Genomic DNA, 22,792 nt, shown 5'->3' with positions numbered 1-22,792 from the left:
ATTCATCGTCGTTTCCGTTCCGTAGACAATGTATGACAATTGTAAAACTGAATTGACCATTGTTTCCATGTCCTTGCAGCCACGTTGTTTATGAACTCGCTGACTCGAAATTTTATGTTGCTCTGACCGAACATCCTCCTTGGTGTCTGGATTAATTCTGGTAAGACACGCTGTCAGATGAGATTTTTATTAACCATTGTATTTGGCAGAACAGTTTTGATAATGGAAATACTTTGAATTCTTCCCTTAGATTTTTGAATGGTGGTATTACAAGAAATATGGCATATCTTTTCTCGAACAATTATCTATAACTCATTTGACCCCCTGGTTCGGCGGGAATGGAAATACCAATGGAACGGAGAGCGAAACATCGTCATCTGGAGAAAGTCCGCAACAGACGGTTGGCGACGCCGCAGCTGCGACGCTATCGTTCCATTTCTGATTGATTTTCAAGTTTTCTGGATTCCCTTGTAGAAGTCCAGGTTACGGAAAATCCTTTCAAATTGTTCCGTGGACCGGAATACAGCCGGTTTTTTAAATTACGAGGTAATTATTACGCGATATGCTGCGGTCTGGTGTGTTGTGTTCAGACTTCTGGTTGGGTATTTCATTTTGTTTCCTACAGTTTAACTATTTTCGTTGTTATTTTATCAGCTGGAAATGTTACATATTGCTGTTTATACCTTTGCGTTTATGTAGACCTGTAGGTTATGGAAACATGTCATTTACGGGACGTTTCAATTTATGCCGCACTGTGTACTATAATTTATTTGCAGGAAAGGAGCCGCTGACGTTTTACGACATGAATTTGTCCGCTCAGGAACACCAGAATTTGTTCCCATTGGAAGTGTATTCTTCTAAGGAGGATTTTGACAGTGAGCTGATGCGTCCTGTTTCTTTATCTGTTGATAATTACCTGTAATATGGTGGAATTGTCTGCAGCTATGCAAAGAGCGTGGCGTGAGCGTGATTCAGCCTTGAGGGTATCGATTGCCGAAGAGTTATTGCAAAGAACTCCAGAGTAATTCCTTTTGCTCATCTTAATCGCGGTGTATTATTATCTCCGGCCAACCACGAGTCTTTTATTTTCTGCAGCTGTGTACCGGCGCTGGTGCTGCTGGGAGAGGAAGGAACTACGACAATCATCGAAACGGAAAGCCGCTTCCGTGACGCATTACGGTTATGGAAAGTCACCTAGCCAAACGAAGGAACGGACTGGTGGCTTACGATGAAGAGGCGCACGGTAGCGCATTGCTTCGCTTATCCTTATGATCACTTTTCACCGGTGTGCATTTCAGCTCGTGAAACGGAAATCTCTTTCTACGTGCGCCGGCGTCTAGCCATGTGTTTTCGTAAACTGCGCAAATTCAAAGAAGCTGTGAAAATTATGAAAGATGTAAGCTGGATTGCTACATTACTACCTTTGCTCCTTTATTGCTGCGATCGATGACTGTTGTCATCTCGGTTGTTCCCTGATCGCCAATCGATATTGCCATATGGATCACTGTTCCTCTAATTACTGTGTGGTTTTCAGCTGCTGAAAGAATTCCCCTTAATTATGGATATCCATGAAAATCTGGTGGAATGTTTGTTGGAAATGAAAGCATATGCGGACGTTCAGGCCGTAATGGCTAAATATGACGGTGAGGGAATTGTGCCGATTATTCGTCAGCAGTTACGATGACGTGTTTTTATGGGATGCAGATGTGAATTTACCCAAGTCCGCAACGATAGTTTACACTGCGGCGCTGCTGAAATGCCGGTGTGTGGGAGAAAGGTGAGTAACCGAACAGCTGCAGATTCAGATACATCTCCGGGTACTGGATATTACCGTTACTGATGTTAATACCGGCACTGATCATCACGTATTTTTATTTTTGAAGGTTTTCTCCAGATTTAGTGTCTAAACGAGGGATTTCAGCGGTAGAGTTGAATGCCATAGAGGCGATTCACCGTGCAGTGGAATTTAATCCTCACGTTCCTAAAGTACTGGTGTTAATGTTTCGAACGGTTACTTTAAGGCGCGGAACTGAACAAATGTGATATTTTAGTATCTCCTGGAAGAAAAAACACTGATTCTTCCTCCTGAACATATTGTCCGACGCGGAGACAGCGAGGCACTGGCTACGCTTTCTTCAACTTGGACCACTGGAAGGATATTGAAGGTGCCCTGAAAATCCTACATATGACATGGGAAGGAAGTATGTGCATAATAGTTATTTGTTGATGGTATTCGCAGACTGGCCGGCATTCACGAATGTAGAGACAAATTTAAAATTCTTTTAGTTATTAACTTATTATAACGTCAATTTGCCGAATTATATCAACTCCGATGTTTTCCATAGTTGTTATTTTAATCTGAACTCGTGAAATTTGCTACTTGCTATTTGATTATCTGCGTATTTTAGCGTTTCGCGCATTACCTTACCCCTTGGAAAAAGGACATTATTTTCATCCTTATCCTTCTGGAATGGAAGCAGCAGAACGTGAGCTTCTGCCTGTTTTCCACGATGTATCGGTCTATCCTCAGAAAGAAGTTCCTTTTTTATCACATTTACGGCTGCTCTTTGCTGCATCATGGCTATGTTAGCGGTCCTGACCCATGCCTATCAGATTTATGACGCAACTGGCTCGCACGGTAAGGGTAATCAAGCATTTCTTACGATTAAGTATAGCGCTCTTCAAGTACCTACAAAAACGCTCTTAACTGTCATCGTATTTGTGGTAGTAGATTTACTTAGAAAGATATTGTTCGGTTACGTACAGTATGCCAAAAGTAGTTGTCGCACCTACAGTGTTTGACAGAATAATTGAGCTAACTGCATCCGTTTTAGTTGATCGTCTACATTACTCTCCCTGTAAATTTTTTGGTGGAGAAACTGGAGGCTGTTATTCCTCCGCAACTCATGCAAAATTTGGCTAGAATCTGATGCGAAGTGAGGTTGCACCTTGTAACTGCCGTGATGCGAAGTTGATTCTCCGTATTACATGTTAGTTCTTATATTTTAAACCGCCGCTTGTCGTTTACTTGGTGTACTGTACACTATGGACTTCCCGTTTGATGGGTTTGAACGGTCCAGATTTTCTGTAATTGTTACCATGTTCTTTTGGAGCTTTATTGTCCGTTGTATGAGTTTTTAATGTATCAAAATGTTGTCCTTGACTCCCAGTTGGTGTTAGTGATGCAGCAGCTCACTAATCAATCACGCTAATTTGAAGCAACTTTATTACTTCTGATGTACAAGCCTGTTGAATTTTTATGTAGAATGAATGATCTTGAACCTGTCTTATACATGAAAATAATGTTTTTCGTGTGCTGGAAAAAATTATGCAAGTAATAAAAGAACTCAGCTACACTGGTTTTACATTCATAATACGAATTATTGGTTCACATTGAAATTACAGCAGCGCACGAACAATTCCGAAATTATTCTTCATCACAACGCTTTGGCATTCTAAGGAAAAATAAAAGAATAAAACCACGGAACAAAAAATACTGCTAAATTGCTGACCATGAATTCCGTATGGCAAAATTGAAAATTCAGTCGTTCGATTTTTTCTTTACAGTAAAGGAAATCACTACGCACTAGTCGGTATAACAAAACCACATTCATAATAACTGCTATCACAAAACAGATTGTCGCAGTCACGTTGACAATTCGAGGATTCGGTTCGAATAGGAAAAATGGAGATAAGAAAGACATACGAACGTTCTAATCGGAATAATATGAAGGTAGCTGAAAACAACAGATTCCTTGTAGATTTCGTACCCTAATTTCATACTAAGTATAAGTAATCTGGCTAATAATGCTTAATAACTCAAAGATCGAAATCGTGACCTCAGTTGAGTCCCACAATCTAACATTTGCAAAGCGGCATCCGTCTACAGTGGCCACTGGCCATAAATGCTACTTTAGGGTCTGAATTAGAATAATTTTCCAGGAACAATTTGGTTGTCACTATATATATATGTGAGATAACAGATTACACACGAATACGATACATGCAATACACGTGAAGTTTAAATTTAAAACGATCTGACAGTGCTATATTAACGATAAGTATAATTTATATAGGAAGTTATTAAATACCGGTAGCACCTACAGCGATCTGGGGCATACTTACAAACGTTCAGTAGCGAAATGACGTGGTAAAATGGTCGATTTTTTGGAGATTCCCAAGATCCGTAATATTTGGCGCCAGTGGAGGAACAAACTGTTAACCTCCACAAACAGCGAAAACACGGAAAACCAATGAACTTTCGCAGAAATACTGCAACACCGAAGCAAAGTACCACCTGCAAGAGCAATCTTTAAAAGCTAGTAATGTCTACTTACATTTTCGAGAAACCTGGAACATGTTTATTTACACGAAAATTTCACAAATGACACGTCTGTACTCTGTGTCCTTTGCAAAAATTTAATAATATAACCAGAAAATTCGAAAGGCGCTACACAAGTACGGTTGCTAGTTACGTTTACTGTTTACTGACAGCCAACCCTACATAATTACAAGACCTAAAAGCGGAAACAGTTCCTGATGGCATATACATTCACTCAGCACCGAGGAAAAAATTTGATGATTCCCATCACAACATAAGTTGAATAAATGGTCGTAAGCTTTTCTTTCCTAATCTGGCTAATCGCAAGGGTAGACTGGTAGTAATTTAATCTGCAGACAACTGCAAATCATAACAAACAGTACTCCTATGCGTACATTTATCTATTGTACAATTTCTATAAAGTACTTCTGATTAAAAAATAAAGCATCTTCACAGTTCACAGTTGTCCTACAAGGAAAACTGATATATAGATATACTGATATAAACGCCAATGTAACGCCATGATACATACCACCGCATGATGTCCCATTAATTCCACAGACTTCAAATTTAACCGATTAATTCCCATGTCAAAAGGTCGTAAATAAAGTAACCTGAAAGGCAAAACGCGCGAACTCATCAGAAAATAGCGCTGCTTATTTCTTAATTCAACTGTGTTAATGGCAGGACAGCATTGTTTTAATCACAAATCATATGCTAAAGCCGAAGATTATGTTCGGGAATATGTCTTACAACAGTATAGCAATATGTTGTCTTACTATTGTCAACAAATAGCTCGTTGTTAATTTGTGTCGCAAAAATTTGCTATAAGCGCAATACCGTACTGAGCGATGTACGTGGTCATTTTACTAATCATTTTCCATCCGTCGGCGTATAGCTATTCTTATGGCATCGTACAAAATGATCAGACCGACATGCACTTCTTGAAGTAATGCAAGATCTGTTTGGAAGCTACTAAAAATTTAAGTACTGTACTGTACTGGCACCAGAAACAATTCTAATTTCAAAGTTGCACAGGTGCAGTTTACTACCGGCAAATCTGTAACAAACATACAAGTTTTCTTTCTGCTCTGACTTATGCTTACAAGGAACTCAAAAGTTAGAAATATTATTATTAAGTAAACAGAATGTACAGTGTTTATACTCAGACATAAGGTGCCACGAGATAATACGAAAAGTTGGAGCCTTCTACCATGTCTTCACGCAAATCGTCAATAAGAAAAAAAAGCGCACGGTAAGCCATAATGGTCACACTGCTTGAAACTAAAGCAAAGAGCGAAGTTTGGGTTCGCAGCCCGACATGCCTTGTAAACGACCAGATTCCTGTTATGCACGAATGCAGCATCGAAGTGGCGATGTTCCGCAGTTTCCATTGCGTCTTACTCGGAGTCGCTCCACTCCATGGTTTGTACAGTCTAAACAGCTGATTAACGACAGCAAAAGCCACTGCAGAGCCAACAATAATTCCCAAATCACTGCGAATATTGGGATTCGCAAAATTTTTCTCCATTTTAGCGGACGAAGTTTGACGCCTGCAGAAAACGGCTTCCGAAAACGGTATGCGATAAGGGTGCAAAGGCAGGAAGCAGGCTGAAGCATTACCGGAAACTCGAGAAGATTTCAACAAGAGCGCACAATGTATAAGTTAAAGTACAATATTTCAAGTACAGAGTAAAAAGCAGCAACAAAAACTGGAAAAAATCAGCTGATAATGAATGCTGTCGAATTAAAGACTGCAGAAGTGCAGGCTGTCGGTGGCGCTCTCCCGTAGCCGAACTTTACTTACTAGCGAATTTTAGATTTCACAAAACAAGTTACGTGCAGTTCGACGTTCGGATAGAAGTTGGCGTTTAAACGGGTTGATTTACGTCCGTTCGCGACGTAAGGCGCCGTAACCCAACGTCGTTGGCTGACGCGTAAAAACTATCTGCCTTACGTGGAACTGTGCAACGGCTCAGCCATATGGCTGAGCAATAAGCCAGCGTATGCTGCCTGTGGATCTTTTGTGTGCTCTAACCGCCTCCCCGAGAGCAGGTTGGTCACGCTCTCGGCACTCGATTCGATTTATTTTTCAGCTGTACGTCACTGCAAGTGTGCATCCGTACAAGCATTTTAAACGATTTTCAGTCTGCAAACGTACTGTTTATGTGACGCGGTAGTTTCTAGTGGACGGAGCCTAAACCATGTGAAATCTAAAATTCCCTACTGTACAATCTTACGGGCAAGTGGAACCGAGAACTCAAATAAATCAATAAACTGTTAAGACATTTTTTCGAATGAATGCTTAATTCACGGCAATCAAAGATGTGCACGACTACGCCGCAAAATATGAAACCTTAGGCAATACCGACTTGAAAAAGTCGGAAGGTTTCGAAAAACTTTAATATAATAGTGAGTGGGTCGGAAATTTTTAGACTCAAAATAATTTTTAGAACATATGGTCAGTTATCTATGGTCAGTTATTTAATAAAAATTATCGTAACTCGTAAATACTATAGGGGTGTCTAAACACATATCAACGGGTACAAAAAACGCCGAAATTAAACCGTTCACCACTACTGACACGTGACAACGACAAGTCCATGACCATATTACTACTGTACAAGTTTCCACAATACTTCTCCAGCGGAAGAAATTCCATGTTTTGCAATTATCGTAATACCAAAACACTAAAATTTTATTTTATTTACAATAAAAAAAACATAGAAAACAACGAAAAACTATAGAAAAGATCAGAAATACGTCAACGGGCTCACATAGCTGAGTAAAGTAACGGGGATACTCTGTAGGAGCAGGCAATTCGCAGATTGCCAAGTAGTTGCCGCTCAAAATTGACCCGTTCCAAACTGCTGCTTCCAGACTTCGTACTCTTTTAGAACGTTAATATCGACGGAAGGTGTGCGACCGCTAAGGGCTTCAATGACATCCGACAACGTTATTGGATGCTTCTGTAACATACGACATTCATCGAAGATCGAACTATAATACCTAGAGTAGTTAAGGAGAATTTATACTATTCGCTAGCGCACGCATTGCGCCAGCGAGAATAGTCAAAAGATGTCGAAATCGGTATTATCTCTTCTTAAACGAATCTCCTAGCAGAAGTACTACATCTACCGGTGTTCCGGTACTATAATCTTATTACAGCGTAAATATAAAATTAATCTGCTGCAAGCCAAAAATACCTGTGTCTGCAATTCTTTCGCCACTTCCTTTATTGTTTTGCCTCCTCTTAAGCGCCTGAACTTAGCCCGGAAAGCATCTCTGCACAGATCACGAACGTCAGCTCCAGAAAAATTTGCAGTTTTCTCAGCAACAGTCTCGATATCCAAAGACGTTAAGCTGTGGGTGTCTTTATTCAGTTCCAGTGTGAGCATTTGCGTGCGAGACATTTTATCAGGAAGTGGAACGTACAATCGATGTGTAAATCGGCGCCGTGCAGCATCGTCAATTTCCTGGGGGCGATTGGTTGCGCCGATGACGAACACTTTCTTATCTTTGTCAGTTTTGATACCTTCCATCTGTGCGAGAAATTCAGTTTTCATTCGTCGGGATGATTCATGTTCTTCACTGTTCCGACGACTCAAAAGGGCATCGACTTCATCCATAAAAATGACAGCCGGCGCCTTCGTACGGGCATACTGGAACATGGCGCGCACTAACTTCTCGCTCTCCCCGGTCCACTTCGATGTGAGGGTTGATGGGGTAACAGAGATAAACACAGTCCGTTTCCAATCGTCATTTCCTTTCACCAACTGCGCAGCAACCCACCTACCAATCAGTGTCTTCCCGGTTCCGGGTGGGCCAAACAGTAAAAGTCCTTTGGGTGGTATATTAAGTCCGGAACACCTTCAAGATGATTAAAATAGTGCTTATTGTTAGGCAAAATGTTGTGGAACACTAATGAAGCACTTTTACCGCAGTTTTGGAACTAATAAAACATAGGAGGAAATGCAAGTTATTCTTGATTGTATGCACGGAAAAACGTCTTTTTATTTTGTACTTAGTACTTACTCCACCATTAACGGCAAAATAACGGACAGCTCCAGATTTTGTTTCACATCGTCCAAACCAACTACTTCCCCCACATCGCAAAGGTCTTCCGGAGTGACCACATATTCTTCAAACATCTCCACTAGTTTTGACATTTCGTTTTCATCCTTGGACTTCGCTGCCATAGGCGGAAGTCTATTTCATCAGACACGGGTGCTACAAAGGCTGCGACAAAGGGCGCTCCGGCCTTCAATTCAGCCGGAACAGTCTCACCCTTTTCGACCATTTCAACAACCAGCTGTTCTTTGGCAGTTTTGAATGAGGACGGTGCGGCAACAGTTTCCGATTCAGGTGGGCGCGGCCCTATAAAAACGAACTGCGTTATTAACGTTAACGCTAACTGTGTCATTAACTACCTTCTTGTACTTGTTCATTTAAGTACTCTACATCATCCCTGTTTTCCATACCTTCATATTTCATTTCTCGAATTATTCGCTCGCTCCAAGTCGCTTACCTTCAACAGAGCCACTCTGACTGTGTCCGAGCTTTTCGGGCAAAACAGCGGGATTATTAATTCGCGAAGTGTCTCTCCTGGGAACGGTGAAGCCGGAATTCGCTGGTACGGCTTTTCGCTTCGCCACAACTCTTGCGGGCTGAATTCCACTTGAAAATTTCTGCAAAATCCATACACTACTTAGTAGGTTATCGAACATTTTGAAATCGGACCATTGATTTGAATTCACCGCCTGAGCTGCTTTCAGCGGATCTTGGTAAACAGCTCGGAACTGTTCAGCCGACAAAATATGCTCTTCAATATCGGCGTCGGTGGGCATGCTCGGGATGCTTTCTTCGACTTTCCACGTCGAATGGACTGTAAAAGCGGATGTTAGAATTGAACTCGGCAACGTAGCAGACTCTGAACTTATGTAAGTGAAAGGCATTCAGAAAACGCCTATGTTTTACATAAACGCCTATATCACATTGCATTTAATGTGCAGGAAAAAGAAGCAATGGTTTCCGCAGTTTTGAATGTAACTGTTGAGAACCAGCGCACTCTGCACGTAAAGTTTCAGTAAGATAATTCACCTGGATTGACTCCCGTTAAACGCTGCTCGACAGCACCCCGGTGATTGTTAAGTCCGCCGTTTTCTATTGTCCCATCCATCAACGCGGTGTACTTCTCCAGTCGCTCCATGTGCCAGCCGGATTGGGAATCGCTTGTTTGCTCACTAGATAATTTGTACCCTAATTAAATTTAAGGCTTCGACACTCTACTTGGGCTGTGAGGACACATCGTCTGATACAGATACCGGAAAGAAGAGATTTCTGGGACAACGCACAATTGACAACCAACACAGCGGTAAGATGGCTGGGTTAACTGCGCAGAAGCTGATGCAATCAAACATCTCATACCTGAACGAGTTCGTAGTTAGAAGAGTCCGTAAGGCTTGAGCTTTTTCAGCAGCAGAATCTCCAGATTGTTTCGAAGCTGCTCCCAAATCTAGATTCATCTTATGGGCTAGCAGGTTCTGGTACAGTGATTCAGGATCCAGATACCATTCGCCATCGCTAGGATCGTGCTCGTTCGTGTCCATAACTGGCTGCGAAATTTCACCGTGCTTTAATTTGGTTCACCAAGTTAACCTGATATTCCTTTTGATTCTGTCATGAGAACGACAGGTTTAGTAATCCCAGATTACACAATACCTTTAAAATAAAACTTACAAAATTTTTAAATCTGGAACTTTTTTACTTGATAAACTGATAAGTACTTACACTGCACTGCCGCCATCCATTGTCCGTAGCGTTAGACCGTACCACTGCTGATGCAGTTACGTGAATCTTAAAGACCGGAAGTTAAAAATTAATTTTAATATCAGAATAGCGATGGCGCAGAAACCGGAATTGATTAAGCCTTATGAGTTATGATTTATTTATGAATCTTACGCAAGATCGACAAACCGATTCCTTTGACTCTCTGACACTACAATTATACATTAAGCAAAACAAAAAGAATTAAAATCTGTTTTTGGCTCCAATGCCCCATTGCCAATCGTTAATCAGCAATATTTGTGTGTATTTAGGCTTTCGAGGTTTGTCATAATTTACTACTCTGCATTCTTGGTCTTCGAATCGAAGTTTTTTTCGGTGCAAACCAACCACTGTTGTTGGGTCTGAGCTCGTAGCTATACACGACCTACTACTCGTATTTGGTTACGTATTCTTAATAAGTTTACGGGTTACCGCAAGTGTTTCGCATCAATACCATCAATACCGCATCAACTTTACTTTGTAACATGCATTTTTCTGGAGTACAGATACAAGACTAACAGGGTGAAAGTACAGATATGTCTGTATCGAAATCTGACATCGATAACGATTGCAGAATGTAAGCTGTTGTTTTATTGTTATTGTTCGTCAGTTAAATACAATTGTTCTGTTGTTGCTGATGTGCACCGCCAAGTCTGTACGTACGTCCGAGACCAGCTGTCACGAAGAGATCACCTACGCGCCAAGTGGACACCGGATATGATGCAATAATATCCATCGATGAGCGCGGATCAGCTTGTCAAACTTGCACACTGATAGTACAATCAACTTTGATCAGGGGCAATAAAACGATCGTTTCCGTTTTGCGAACTAACTGGCCAGTGGTACAATATTGTAACTGAATAGCCCACACCGCATCAAATTTCCACATCGCCCATAAATACCCTTGACGGCGTCGCACGCTCATTTACTTTTACTTCAACCGATTCTAGACTGTTAAAGCGGTAAAACAATTTGTTTTGTCTGTTCCATGAAAGCGATTGTGTAGCCAAGAGTATCCAGCTGATTATCCAATAATTTCGTGCCTGCTTGTAATGACTCTTCGACTCGTCACCTTTGCGGTGCTGTCGGCATTAGCCGCGGTACGAGCGCAGGAAGATCTCATACGGATGATGATGCTGTCCAGTCTGTTGTCGGGTGGAGGATTTGGAGGCGGCGGACAGTCCGCTCCGCAGCAGAATACTCACATGATGACTGGCTTCGAAGGGGATCCGCGCAGTAGCGGAAGTGCAACGGGGATTTCCTCGCAGTCGTCTAATCCGGGCGGTCTGTTCGGTGGACTGATGGGGCTTCTGTCGCGTAACGCTGGAGGAAATGCCGGTAAAGTGCAAACCCTGCTTGGCGTACAAGCAGTAGTATCTTGTAAAACAGTAATAGTGTTTAATTATCGACAATTAAGAACCAAGTATCTTTGAAATATTAATACTAATTTTGTTTTTGCTTTAACTTGTGTAAGAAAAATTCTTATCACAGTAAGTCTGCAATAAAAAAAATAATTCAATGTATATCGTACGATTGTTCTAATAATTTGCAAAGGTATATTTTAAGGGTACTTGCAACCTATTGAATCTAAAAACAGTATTAAGCTTGGGCGCACTCTGCGTTTGCTTTGTACTTCACTCATAACAGTTTTCGGAAATTATCCAAAATATTCGAATATTAAAAGTGCATTGTGGCGGCAAAATTTGTGAACATGCTTAACGAGGTTGTATGCCGCAGACCTTAAGCTTTAGATTTATTTTCGATTGGCTATTTCCAATATCTTGGTTCTCGGGAATTGCTCAATTTCTAATCGAGCTATATGGCATATTTTAAAGCGCCTCTGCTTCTGGATGTCGACGGTGATATTCTCCGCTCTCAGTTATGGCAACGTGGCCTTTTAGGAGGAACTGGTGCGGGAAGTCCCGGGGCGGGTCACGCGGAAGCCGGTCCCGCATCGCCGGTAAACCACCGAGACGCCAGTCCCGTTAACAGCCCACTGGTCAACGGGGCTGCGCCCAGCGGAACGGGTGCGCACCCTGCCAGAGCGCGATCCATGCCCCTGCATATCGAATTCGCTAGCAACGCCGGTCCGGCTGAAAGCAAACCTGCCAACGAAAGACAGAACTATGCCTCAAGTAATTACTGACATTTAGATACGATTACACAGCAGAGTAGCGAAGTTGTTTCAGCGGTCGTTAATCGCAATTTCGTGTTTGTATGTATCTTGGAAACATCGTAAAACACATCACCGCATCATCGCTAGATTTCCCTATTCATTCCCTCGGCTTACTTCCAAATGACCACTTTTTTGCAGGTTCGAATCATGCAACTCCCTAAAAACCAGTAAACGATGGACCCATGGATGATTGACCTCACTTCCTGGCTCCTGTAGTAGTATTCGTAGATAAACATCCTGCTTGTGTTTGTTGAAACTGCATATTAATGATAACTAATTTAATTTTGTATGTAACCAATGCAACATAAGAACGCGAATACAGTAAACAAAAGAACACAGAGTAGTGATTAAGGAGCATCAACTATCATAACGAAAATCACAAATCTTCTCGCGGTCTTCAGCATTTATAATGTCAAAATGCGAAAGTAGGTAGAAAGCGTCTTTTTAAACTAGGAAAACCATATTTCCAACAGATTCCAGGGACTGAACAGTCAAGCACCAATCATTACATGCAGGGCGATACTAAGAAGACGGTAAACCATTTTGACAGAACTCCTGTTAATCGTTTTTTCGGTCTGAAACTGCGTCTCCCACAATAAGAGCGTGCGCTTTCTGTAAAAAAAATAAAAACGGATTCAGTTGTGAGAATCAGCAATCAACTGAACACAGTAACTATCCACATTTCTTCCCGAACACATCACTCTCAACTGCTACCGTTCGTTTTACTGTATGTTTTACAATTCTGAACCACGCAACATTTTATTTACAAATTTTGTGAATAACTAATTTGCGAATTAATGAAAACTGATTAGTGTAGCACTGAACCATTAACTTTATTTCGTTTTCAACATAAAACACGGTTTACATTATTTTATGTAAATATATACAGCTCTAAAATTTTGATACGCATGCCCAAATTTTGATACGCATGCCCATAACATTTTGTTCCTTCAGTTCATGGAGTAACTAACATACCTGCAATTTTTCGTGTTCAGCCAGCAAACGATCGTACTCGAAGTCAGGCCTTCACTCTGCATTTTAATAGCATGCAAATCCTTGTCCTTTACCTCGAGTTCTGCAAACGAAAACATTAACCTTGTACAGCGAAAACTGAAAAAGCAAATTCCGAAATGTACTGGCGCTGATCGCAGGTCTCCTTCAAGTTTCAGAATCTGAGCTTTCAAGGCAGCTTCCGCCTCCGGGATTGATTTTCCTTTCTGCTCGTTCAACATTTCGCGAGCCATTTTAGAGGTATTTCGGCTTGTTTGATAACCGCACTGTTGGAAATAATCAACTGCGCTTCGTAGGACAGCTTTCCGGCCAACGATTTGATGATACTACAAGGAAAAAAACGTTTTGCTCATATCTACTGTGAGTCAATCACGCAGCTTATTGCTTACAATACACAAGCCCACAATTTTTGCGTGTTATGTAAAGCCACAAGCCTGTATGACCGATGTACGCTTACTGCAACGCAAGTGAGTTGCCATTAGATTCATTTTATTTTCAGTTGCAGTTTAGTAGCAGTTACAATTCTAAATATATTTTGTAAAAACACGACCAAAATTAAGGAAGCCCACTTTAGAAAAGGAACAAAGCGAATCCGGCAATGTAAAAATTCCTTTGGGCTCTGAACAACTTCATGTGGAACTGCACTTCAGCAGCCGGGGCCTGTGATGCCACATCAGCCAAATCGACGAATGATTTGGTATACCGACTGACATCCCGGATGGCATCTAAAGCGTACATTATACACATTTGTATAAAGGCTATATGTGAAACAAACACGTATTTCGATTAAAGAATCATCCTATTAATAACTAAAATCGGATAATCCACGTCATTAATGACGGACAATCTCTAAAGGGAACTTACCCAGAAGGAGAAGGCCCATTACACCCACTAAAATGTGCTGAACGTATTTGTACTTCTTTATCAGCAGCACAAGCCGCGAGTTGAAAAATCTGTGCCATCTGTAAAAAGGAAACGCAAATACATCTGGAGTGGGTCTGCTTCCGAAGCGAAAGTTGTAACATCGTATCAGGACTTAAGAGACCTACGTAGTCGGATTGATGAAAGGCAGGAGCATCAAGATCGTAAACGCGATTTCTGCGTATAAAATAGCAGCAATAGCAGTCCACTGCAGACTCATTTTGTTCGTTAATTTACTGAGCTTCCATGAAAAACCCGACTAGTAAAGTATTTCGGAAATAACGATTATCAAAGAAACCCGGGTGAACAGGAGATCGCTTCAATTTGGTACAAATAATTATTTTCATAAATTTAGAACTTTATGACTTTGTCGTTATGATTTCCACTGATAAAACACACAAACGCAACAAATTCCAACTTCCAAGGTTATGGTCCGAGATGCTCCTGATGCAGAGACATCCTATTGGTGCAGAACCGCAATGAATCACAACGGGGATTTCCTAAAACTGGGCTTTTTTTCTTTTCGGTCATAATTGACTACTGGAGGCGTCTGGCTTTCTCCGCACAAGACAGCTAGGGCATCCGCCAGGTATGTCACTGCATCATAGAACCGCCTTCGGCCAGCCCTGAGCCCGCTGCACAGTACGTTTCGGCTTTGTTGTCATTATTCTCTGTCTGACAGTCGGACTACTACTTTGATCTTCCCGCTTCCGTAATAAATTTACGCTTTATTGATGGTGTTGCATTTTGTTTCACTTGCGGTCTACGGGTGTCCTATCAGTTTCGATGATAAAGATTTTATTTGATGTTATTATTTGGGCATAAAACTGAACGTTTCGCTTTGCATAGTCAGAGTTGCTGTCGAGTTCGGCGAGCTGTCATTCCGGAATCCGCGGTATGTGTATAAAACTAGTAAAAGTACACAGTACCGATATAATTCTAACCCCAGACTTCCCCAAGCGAAAGGTACAGGTACGCATACTGCTTACATACATGAAACTAAGCTCTCCGTTTTGTTGGAATACGTAACTCGGCTTTGTGGAGCTGGATTTCGCCTTTCTTGATCAGTACAGCGCAGCGCTGTGGCTTGTGCCTCAATTAAGCCGTTAAAACGCAAAAATTTCGTAGTATTTGGTGCAGCTCTTTTAGAGTACATTCAATACAAGGTAACAAGTATTTCGATTATCAGTGCCGTTGAAAGTGGGTTCGGAATACTGGGTGGTAGGATGAAAATACAATTTATGTTGTCTCCCAAACTGAACTGCTGTCTGTTCACTGTTGTAAACTAATTATTAAATAATTGAGAGCATTATTTTAGGATATTTACGGTGGTGTGCTTCAGTTATGTCGCAAAGTCAGTCAACGTTTGCCGAGCCGTCGACCCCGATGAGTGTACATAAATCGGAGCCCCAGGCGATTGGTGGATCTCCTCATAAAAATTATCCTTGTCAACCTCGCTTTCTACCGGATCAGCTGGAGTGCCTTGCTTGGCTTGCTGGCAAGTGGAACGTTTTTGAACCTGGGAAATGTCATTATCCCACGATAAAGGATTTTGCTTACGCGGAAAAGATCGAGTTCGTTTTTGGGGGCCAGCCCATGTTGGACTATAAGTAAGGCTAGCTACGTTCACTGTTGGGCATCCCTGCTCTACTCCACGGTCTTCCGTGATTTCGCAGTCTACAACAATTTCTCTGTGGGAAACAAAATTATGTTTGTTTGGTTTGAGCATAGTAGTACGTACTTCCCTTTGCTCTTCGCATTTTGAAAATATGTTTTCAGGGCGGAATCCTGGGATCCTTCATCGCAGCCTCACAAACTTTTTACATCGCGAGCAAGGTTTTTGCGGATCAAACCAGGCACTAACCAGATTGCTTTTGTTTTGGCTCATAACTTCGGTGCGTTTCCGTGTATATTTCTCCTGGTTTGTAGATTAATTGAATATATGCATTTAATTGCGCTTTCATATCCGCCGGTTTGTGGTTTTATACTGTAGCTTTGGATTGATTATTGTATGTGTACTTCGAGCTAGATCAACTTGTCAGCAGTTTCCGTTGTTTGTAACTTATAGTTGTCAATATTGTTTGTATATTTTTCTAGGAGTGTCCGAAACACTGGAAGGGACTTGCATGAAAAATCAGCTGGTTGTGGAGACGACTGGGATCAGCCGGATGTCCTTTGCAGCGGAACCAGCTGTCGTGCGAGTAAGTCGTAAAAGATTTATTCGTCGTTTTTAATTATTGCAGTTAGGGCGTTGTGTTTTGTTTTGAAGTTGCCGTAAGTTGACAACAACACTGAGTTGCATTGCTTGTGTCCTTATACAGACTCGCCGAACTTATAAATATGATCCAGAAAAGGAAGAACTGGAGCACATTATGGAAATGGAAACAAAGAAGACGCCTCTGACTGAGCATCTCCGCATCAAATACAAGCGTGCCACCCATACAAGTTCGGACGATGCATTAAAGCATTAAATCTGAATTACGAGACATTTCTGTCTGACAAAGTACAAACTGTTTACTCTGTGGAAGATTTGTTCCGACAGGTTTCATCATGCACAGTCTCTCAATTGTTCGCCTTTTTCCCAACTTATTCGGTGTTGTATAACATCAAATTTGCCTTTAGTTTTTGTATTCGTAAACGAACTTTAGTAAGTAGTGGCCAGTCGAGAGTTAATGCACGCCACGGTTGAATTATTTTATAACGAAAAATTAATAAATTTAATAAAAAACGAAATACGAAGTTTCTGAAAAATTTAATACGAAGTATCTATATTTCGGGTACAGTACTAGTATTGCAGTCTATGGTTGAGATTCTGAGAACGAATGAATATCTTCGATTGTTAACAAAATTTATTCTTTTTCTTCATTTCCCGCTTTCAGGAAATCAAATCGAAATTCACCGGATTGAGCAGCGAATATGAACCACAGGCAATTACAAAAACACGGATCACTCTTAATGTTAAAAATTCAAAACACGGCACACTGTTGTAACTCTTAATTATTAGAATCAGATCTTCGCGAGTGCTGGATTGCTTTGATGCCTTCTTGCTCCAGCCGTTTCAAGACGGGTCGGTAGATGTCTTTTGAAATCGGAACAACCATACCTCTTCGTTGGATCTCTTTGTCCAACAGCATCTTTGTACCGATGGCTGCGGAAATCCTACGGTTTTCGCCATCGCCGTATATCCATTCTGTTCGCCGTAAACGACTAATGTGATTTCTCGCATTTCCTAAAACACAAAACTTCTGTCCTCATGATATCTCGATGAAATTTATGTAAAGTATTAAGGAATTTCTAGCGCCGGATGGGAGTGGATGTTGGTTTAACTCGACACACCTTGCTGTTGTTTGGCCAGAGTATTCCGATATCATGCCGCAATATCACCATGTCCCGTTCATTTTGCCATAGGACAAACGATCCTTTAAGTAGTGAGCCAAGGTATCCAATGGAGTGTTCTCTTTTCAACTTCCGTATCGTCAAAAGGCCTAGCTGAGCCATGGCTTCCACTCTTTGAGGAGAACCCGCTTTGTCAATACTGCTCTTTTTAGATTCTCCACTAACGCGTCTGAATTCTGACTGGCCAGCGTAGCTATCAGTTGCCTCTATAATTCGTTGTAAATTTAAAAATTAAATTAGAAGCAAGTGACTAACAAAGTCCTACCCATGTCAAAGAAGGCCCGTCGGGATGAAGCGCGGGATGCGGCGTCGTTTGCAAGAGGCCGGTTCTGATCAGTCCAATCAAAACGTCAGCATAGCCTTTGTATCTCAAAGTTCCTCTCATACAAGTTTCGGCTCCTTCGATTCCGTATTCTTGAAGATAATGAAGTGAATCGGTTCGAATAACCTTCTAAATTAAAACCGGGAGGAAATCAAAGTTTGGCGCTTTCCATCAATGGTATACCGCCCGGCGGGAATTTTCCTTGACCTTTACAACAGAAAATAATGGAATTTAACTGATGATGTATGACACCGCAAGATTATCATACGGTAACTCGCATACGGTGACTCTACTTAATATGTTTAATTAATGGGTAACATCTATCATAATATTACTAAACTAACTAAACTAAACTAAACTAAGGTTTAGTAATATTATGCATCTATATAACAAATCCATGCAAGGGATTTAATTAAATGAAAGAAAAAACGGCCAGCATGTGAACAAACTGACGTTAACATATTTCGCATGCACAAAACTTATTACACATGGCACTTTAAATCATCTGACAATTTCAGTGAACAAGTTCTGTGTTCCATAAGTCGCAGAGGTGGTTTTCCTGATATGGAGTTAAGCCACTTATCGCATATACTGTGCTCTAATATACCTGATTGCTTTCAATATATCTTGCACCGTTGAGAGCTGCCAAGAAAACACTGGCCGGATTCCAGCTGAACTTGTATCGCAAAGGATTAGTAGCAAACTCTGGGGCGGGCAGACCACCACAAAAGACCGAAAAGATGTGACCTAAATAAAAGAGAGACATATACGGTAACCAGTTTTCGGTTTTCATAGATAATGCTTTCTAACCTTTCCTCCTAGTTCTTTCACTTCATCAAAACATTCCATCGCTAACAAATGGTCAATACCGGGGTCAAGACCCATTTCGTTCAGTATGGTCACTTCTGCATCCGCTGCTCTAAAATTTATAAATGTTGTTTGATATTAAGCGATGATAATAATGTCTTTGTGGGTATGCATAACCGGAGGTCAGATTTACCTTTTAGAAATGTGTTCACCAGCTGGTTGTTTGGTTAATGAGCTGCTATAACTGGCCGTAACCATATTCACTTTATGATTTATACATAGCTCGGCAACTTTGGGATGTAATGAATAAGGCAAAGGCTGACCACAACGTCGTAATCCGGAATCATTTTATTCAGCTGATCTGGATTACGGTGAACATCAAATGCACAGCATCGGTATTCTTATACTTCTAGAACTGTGGTCCTTCGTCTTTTTCAGGGCCGAGGCTAATGGTAAAACAACAGTGAAAATGTAAGCCCACAAAAGAACTTTCAGGAAACGTCACATTTAAAGTTCGGTCGTACCAAGTAATTACCACATTGCCATCGCGGGAAAGATAGTCTACTACAGGCGGCGCAACATATCCAGCTCCTAAGATAAGAACTTTCTTTGATCAGCCACATCCATGTTGGTTTTCGCGTGAGACCGCTTTTTGTGTTGCCGCAATTCTTCAATATACTCGAAATTGGGCGTCAGGCGGCCATTGGAAGCGATAACAGCCTGCAAATAAAATCAAACCACAATAACATCACGATCGTAGGACGGCATAAATCACGCAGGTTCAAAACCGAAAGTGCAGTATCCTGCTAATAAATTCGTACATACGTTTTGACGACGGGACCGGAGTCATATGTTCGAACTCCTGCTGCGCGTCTGATTTCAACTGTACAGAAAAACAATTTGTGATTTGCCAAGCGTCCTGTCATTTGGACACAATTCATTTGAAACGCTACATCAGCTGTATGTACATCTAAACTAGACTAGTTTCGAAATACGAACTCGTACGTGAGCCGGCACACTGAGCCGGTGAGCCCTGACAATTAGTGAGTTCTGATTTGAATTATGGTGACATTAGCATAGTACTTTCACATGTTGGCCTAAACCTTTCCCAATATTATTACGATTAGAAGAATATGTTGCTGCTAACGCTTTGCCTATAGCTGATCAATGAATTTCCCATCTTACCATATCAGGAATGTGTGGTAAAAGTAATTCTCCAAAAAATCTGTTGCTTCCCTAGGAAGTTGAGCCGGCATGTTATCAATCGAGCAAACAAGCACTCCAGGCCCAGCGAAACTGTAATCAGACCAACATCTCAACGCTGCGATAAAGTTCAAATGATAAAGCGGCGCGATTAATGTCTGAAGATAAAAGACTAGTAGGATAAAAGCCGGTTATTACCTTTCGGTATTGGTATGTTGATTAGCATCGTACAAACAAAATGGTTTATCAATCGTTGTACATTCCGTCATGAACTCTATGGAACCACCCGGGTCTGCACTTATGTCACAAATAGCCAACAGTCTATGAGGAAGCTGTGGACATCCAACACTTGTAGGTAACCTTAGAAATCAGAACAATTTTTTAAAACCATAACTAAACGGTAAAAACAGAATTACCGGTTACAGAATTATTTTATCTTACCACGGCTGATTTGCGGGTTGCAGGAGTTCCTTTGCATCTGGTATCGTAATTAGTCTAGGGGCGTTGGGAGCCCAATAAATGCCGTTGATAATGCAAGATGCGTATGGCGCAATCTGCAAGATGAAACATTAAGGACAGAAACTAATAACCATGCCTCAAGCAAGATTTCCGGTGCCAACCGAAAACCCTGAAAATCTAAAAGCGATAAAACGATTTACTGTCACAGTGTCACCCATACTTTTTGAGCGAATGTAGAAGAGTAGCGTTGAGGATAATTCGCAAATTCTACGGATCGAAAGGACCACCATCCTTTCGAACATAGTGATCATCGCGACTTACGACACATCCATAAACTTTGTTCATGGCTAGAAAAAGTTACTCAATTCAGTCGTCCGTCTACAGTTTTTGCAGGATGGTCTACATGTAATGATGAGAGGAGATACCACGACAAACCTCCATGAGCTGCCACCTTAGGAAGATCAGCCGGTTCAACATATTCGTGAGGCAACTCCTGAAACATCTCTTGAGCCCCCTGCGAAACGTTGCCCGAGCCGGTGAAAATAAAGGTAAGAGGTCCGATGGATTTCGGCATGAGGTCGATACTGATTTCATAACCGGCGTCACGGAAGGCTTGCTTGGCCATCGAGCTGCTTCGATAGTTATGGGCTGGACCGATATACTGTACAAGTCATCATAAAATTATTAAATATTACTTGGACTTTAAAACTCACTAAAAAATCTTGGCTGCAGTTCTTATTAAAGTTGTTGCTCACCATGAATGGAGTATGGTGTCCGAGAGCGAGTAAACGAATCCCATCCATGCAAAACTGCAACAAACTACAGTCGTAGCCGTAACGTTGCCCTTAATAATAATTTTATACAAAAAAAATGCATAGTGCATATACTTCGTGTTCTTTAAGTTTTATTGCTTGTCCAAGCAGATCGTTTGAAAAACAGTCAATCACAAATGTTTTACCCTGCAGCACCTGCAAACTTCGTCTTCGGAACAGTCTCGCCTACACAAAACTGATTAAATTTTTGTATTTAAGTACGCTTTTGCAAGCATTACTCGATATTGTACTGGCATTTTATCAATAATTCATTGTACATACTGTTAATCATTCCAGCCACGCCGGCCCATTTCCCGAAAGCGACCACGCGTTGACCGTCTTTATCCACCATCTTTTCGTAGTCAATCAGCCGGATATTCTTCTCAAGCAAGCATCCAGAAGAGGCATATTGGCTTCTTGGGCTTTAATAGTATGCGAGAAAAAGCAATACGTTTTGCCGGGTAAGACCAATTCCGACGGGGCTTCTTGATTCCAATAATAAGGCTAGCGTCACTGATGTCTTCTTGCACAATCGCGGCAGCAGAATATGACTGCAATGCAACCGAAAACGATGATAGCCCTACATCCACTTGTAGTGGTAGTAATTAGTTATGGCCAAAAATCAAATGATGCATTAAAAAATCCACAGGTGAGGAGGATAGCTGATGGTGGATTCCTCGGGATACCGGCATATGTAGAGGCTCTGGACCAGGCATACGTCATATGCTTAATTAAACTGAACGATTACTCACATTTTACATACGCAAAAAAAGCGGCATCTTTGCTAATTTTATTATCATAAAAATATTTATTCCACTGGCCATTAGAAAAATATCAGAGTAGCCACACCTTCATAGGATAAGCCCGTCGATTGGAAGGTTGAACCAAGACCTTCGCGCCCTTGCGAACTAGTTTTCGCACATGCTGAGGAGCAAGAGGCGCTCGTCTGCAAATTAAAATTATTATTGTTCTGCCGACGTGATCATTAGGGTCAGACTACGAAAATTAATAATGTCCTGGATCACCTTTCCCAAATGGACTGATCTTCCCTTCGAATGGCCATAACCCTGTTCTTCGGCACGGTAATCTTCGTCCGAAAACATGTTTGGGACGTTGCAGAATGTGACCGGAGGTGAACTGGCCATAAAGCACCCTCCGGATTAACATGTTGATGAAGATTGTTGAAATATCGTAACGCAACTATGCGTACTTCGTACCGGTCAACACCGCGAACAGCAAATTATAGACAAAGCAATATCACGCAGATTCACAAACTTAGAATAATTGCATAACTAGCACGTCCACACGCTTTTCGGAAAAAGCATCCAGAAAATGCCGGAGTCTGAGCAGGAATCACTATCACAAAGGTTCTGGTGGGAGTAAGCAGCGAGTACTGTAGCTGATGTACTGCTACAGACAGACTACTGGTATTCAAATCTGCAGGCTCACGCGTTCATAGGCGTTGCGTGTCACCTTTAGGAGATAGGCGAAAATAATAATGCCTAATCAAGAAACATCGTTTCAAATTAAAAATTCTG

At 41.3% G+C, this 22,792-nt stretch overlaps 3 protein-coding genes and 3 pseudogenes across 4 annotated transcripts; 3 read left to right on the top strand and 3 right to left on the bottom strand.

Moving 5' to 3' along the window:
* The first annotated feature begins 63 nt into the window (after positions 1-63).
* On the top strand, positions 64-3,348 carry LOC129599522 (protein ST7 homolog; annotated as a pseudogene).
* A 3,509-nt stretch (positions 3,349-6,857) lies between these two features.
* LOC129599521 (fidgetin-like protein 1) lies at positions 6,858-9,965 on the bottom strand. The gene is made up of 8 exons (XM_055497787.1): positions 9,749-9,965; positions 9,422-9,564; positions 9,079-9,206; positions 8,850-9,009; positions 8,556-8,698; positions 8,357-8,502; positions 7,528-8,191; positions 6,858-7,290 (listed from the first exon to the last, which is right to left on the bottom strand). The coding sequence occupies exons 1-8, from the start codon at positions 9,928-9,930 to the stop codon at positions 7,168-7,170; spliced, it is 1,689 nt and encodes a 562-aa protein (XP_055353762.1). The 5' UTR covers positions 9,931-9,965; the 3' UTR covers positions 6,858-7,167.
* A 1,104-nt stretch (positions 9,966-11,069) lies between these two features.
* LOC129599517 (uncharacterized) lies at positions 11,070-12,854 on the top strand. Of its 2 annotated transcripts, none has more exons than XM_055497783.1 (3): positions 11,070-11,485; positions 12,049-12,282; positions 12,462-12,854. In XM_055497783.1, the coding sequence occupies exons 1-3, from the start codon at positions 11,200-11,202 to the stop codon at positions 12,482-12,484; spliced, it is 543 nt and encodes a 180-aa protein (XP_055353758.1). In that variant the 5' UTR covers positions 11,070-11,199; the 3' UTR covers positions 12,485-12,854. The 2 variants fall into 2 exon arrangements, with proteins under 2 accessions (XP_055353758.1, XP_055353757.1); XM_055497782.1 differs by having other exon boundaries at positions 11,983-12,282; positions 12,462-12,853.
* On the bottom strand, positions 12,587-14,531 carry LOC129599516 (B-cell receptor-associated protein 31-like; annotated as a pseudogene).
* A 669-nt stretch (positions 14,532-15,200) lies between these two features.
* On the top strand, positions 15,201-16,814 carry LOC129599528 (peroxynitrite isomerase THAP4-like). The gene is made up of 5 exons (XM_055497793.1): positions 15,201-15,221; positions 15,598-15,865; positions 16,035-16,150; positions 16,353-16,456; positions 16,577-16,814. Exons 2-5 carry the CDS (start codon positions 15,600-15,602, stop codon positions 16,724-16,726), a joined length of 636 nt encoding a protein of 211 aa, XP_055353768.1. The 5' UTR covers positions 15,201-15,221; positions 15,598-15,599; the 3' UTR covers positions 16,727-16,814.
* A 278-nt stretch (positions 16,815-17,092) lies between these two features.
* Positions 17,093-22,467, bottom strand: LOC129599514 (alpha-aminoadipic semialdehyde synthase, mitochondrial-like; annotated as a pseudogene).
* Positions 22,468-22,792: the final 325 nt, after the last annotated feature.

The sequence above is a fragment of the Paramacrobiotus metropolitanus genome, unplaced genomic scaffold (genome assembly GCF_019649055.1).
Source record: "Paramacrobiotus metropolitanus isolate TYO unplaced genomic scaffold, Prichtersi_v1.0 Parri_scaffold0000147, whole genome shotgun sequence".
Taxonomy (NCBI): Eukaryota; Metazoa; Tardigrada; class Eutardigrada; order Parachela; family Macrobiotidae; genus Paramacrobiotus; species Paramacrobiotus metropolitanus.
Note: the sequence above shows the minus strand (reverse complement) of the source record. Positions and strands in the feature narration are given on the sequence as shown.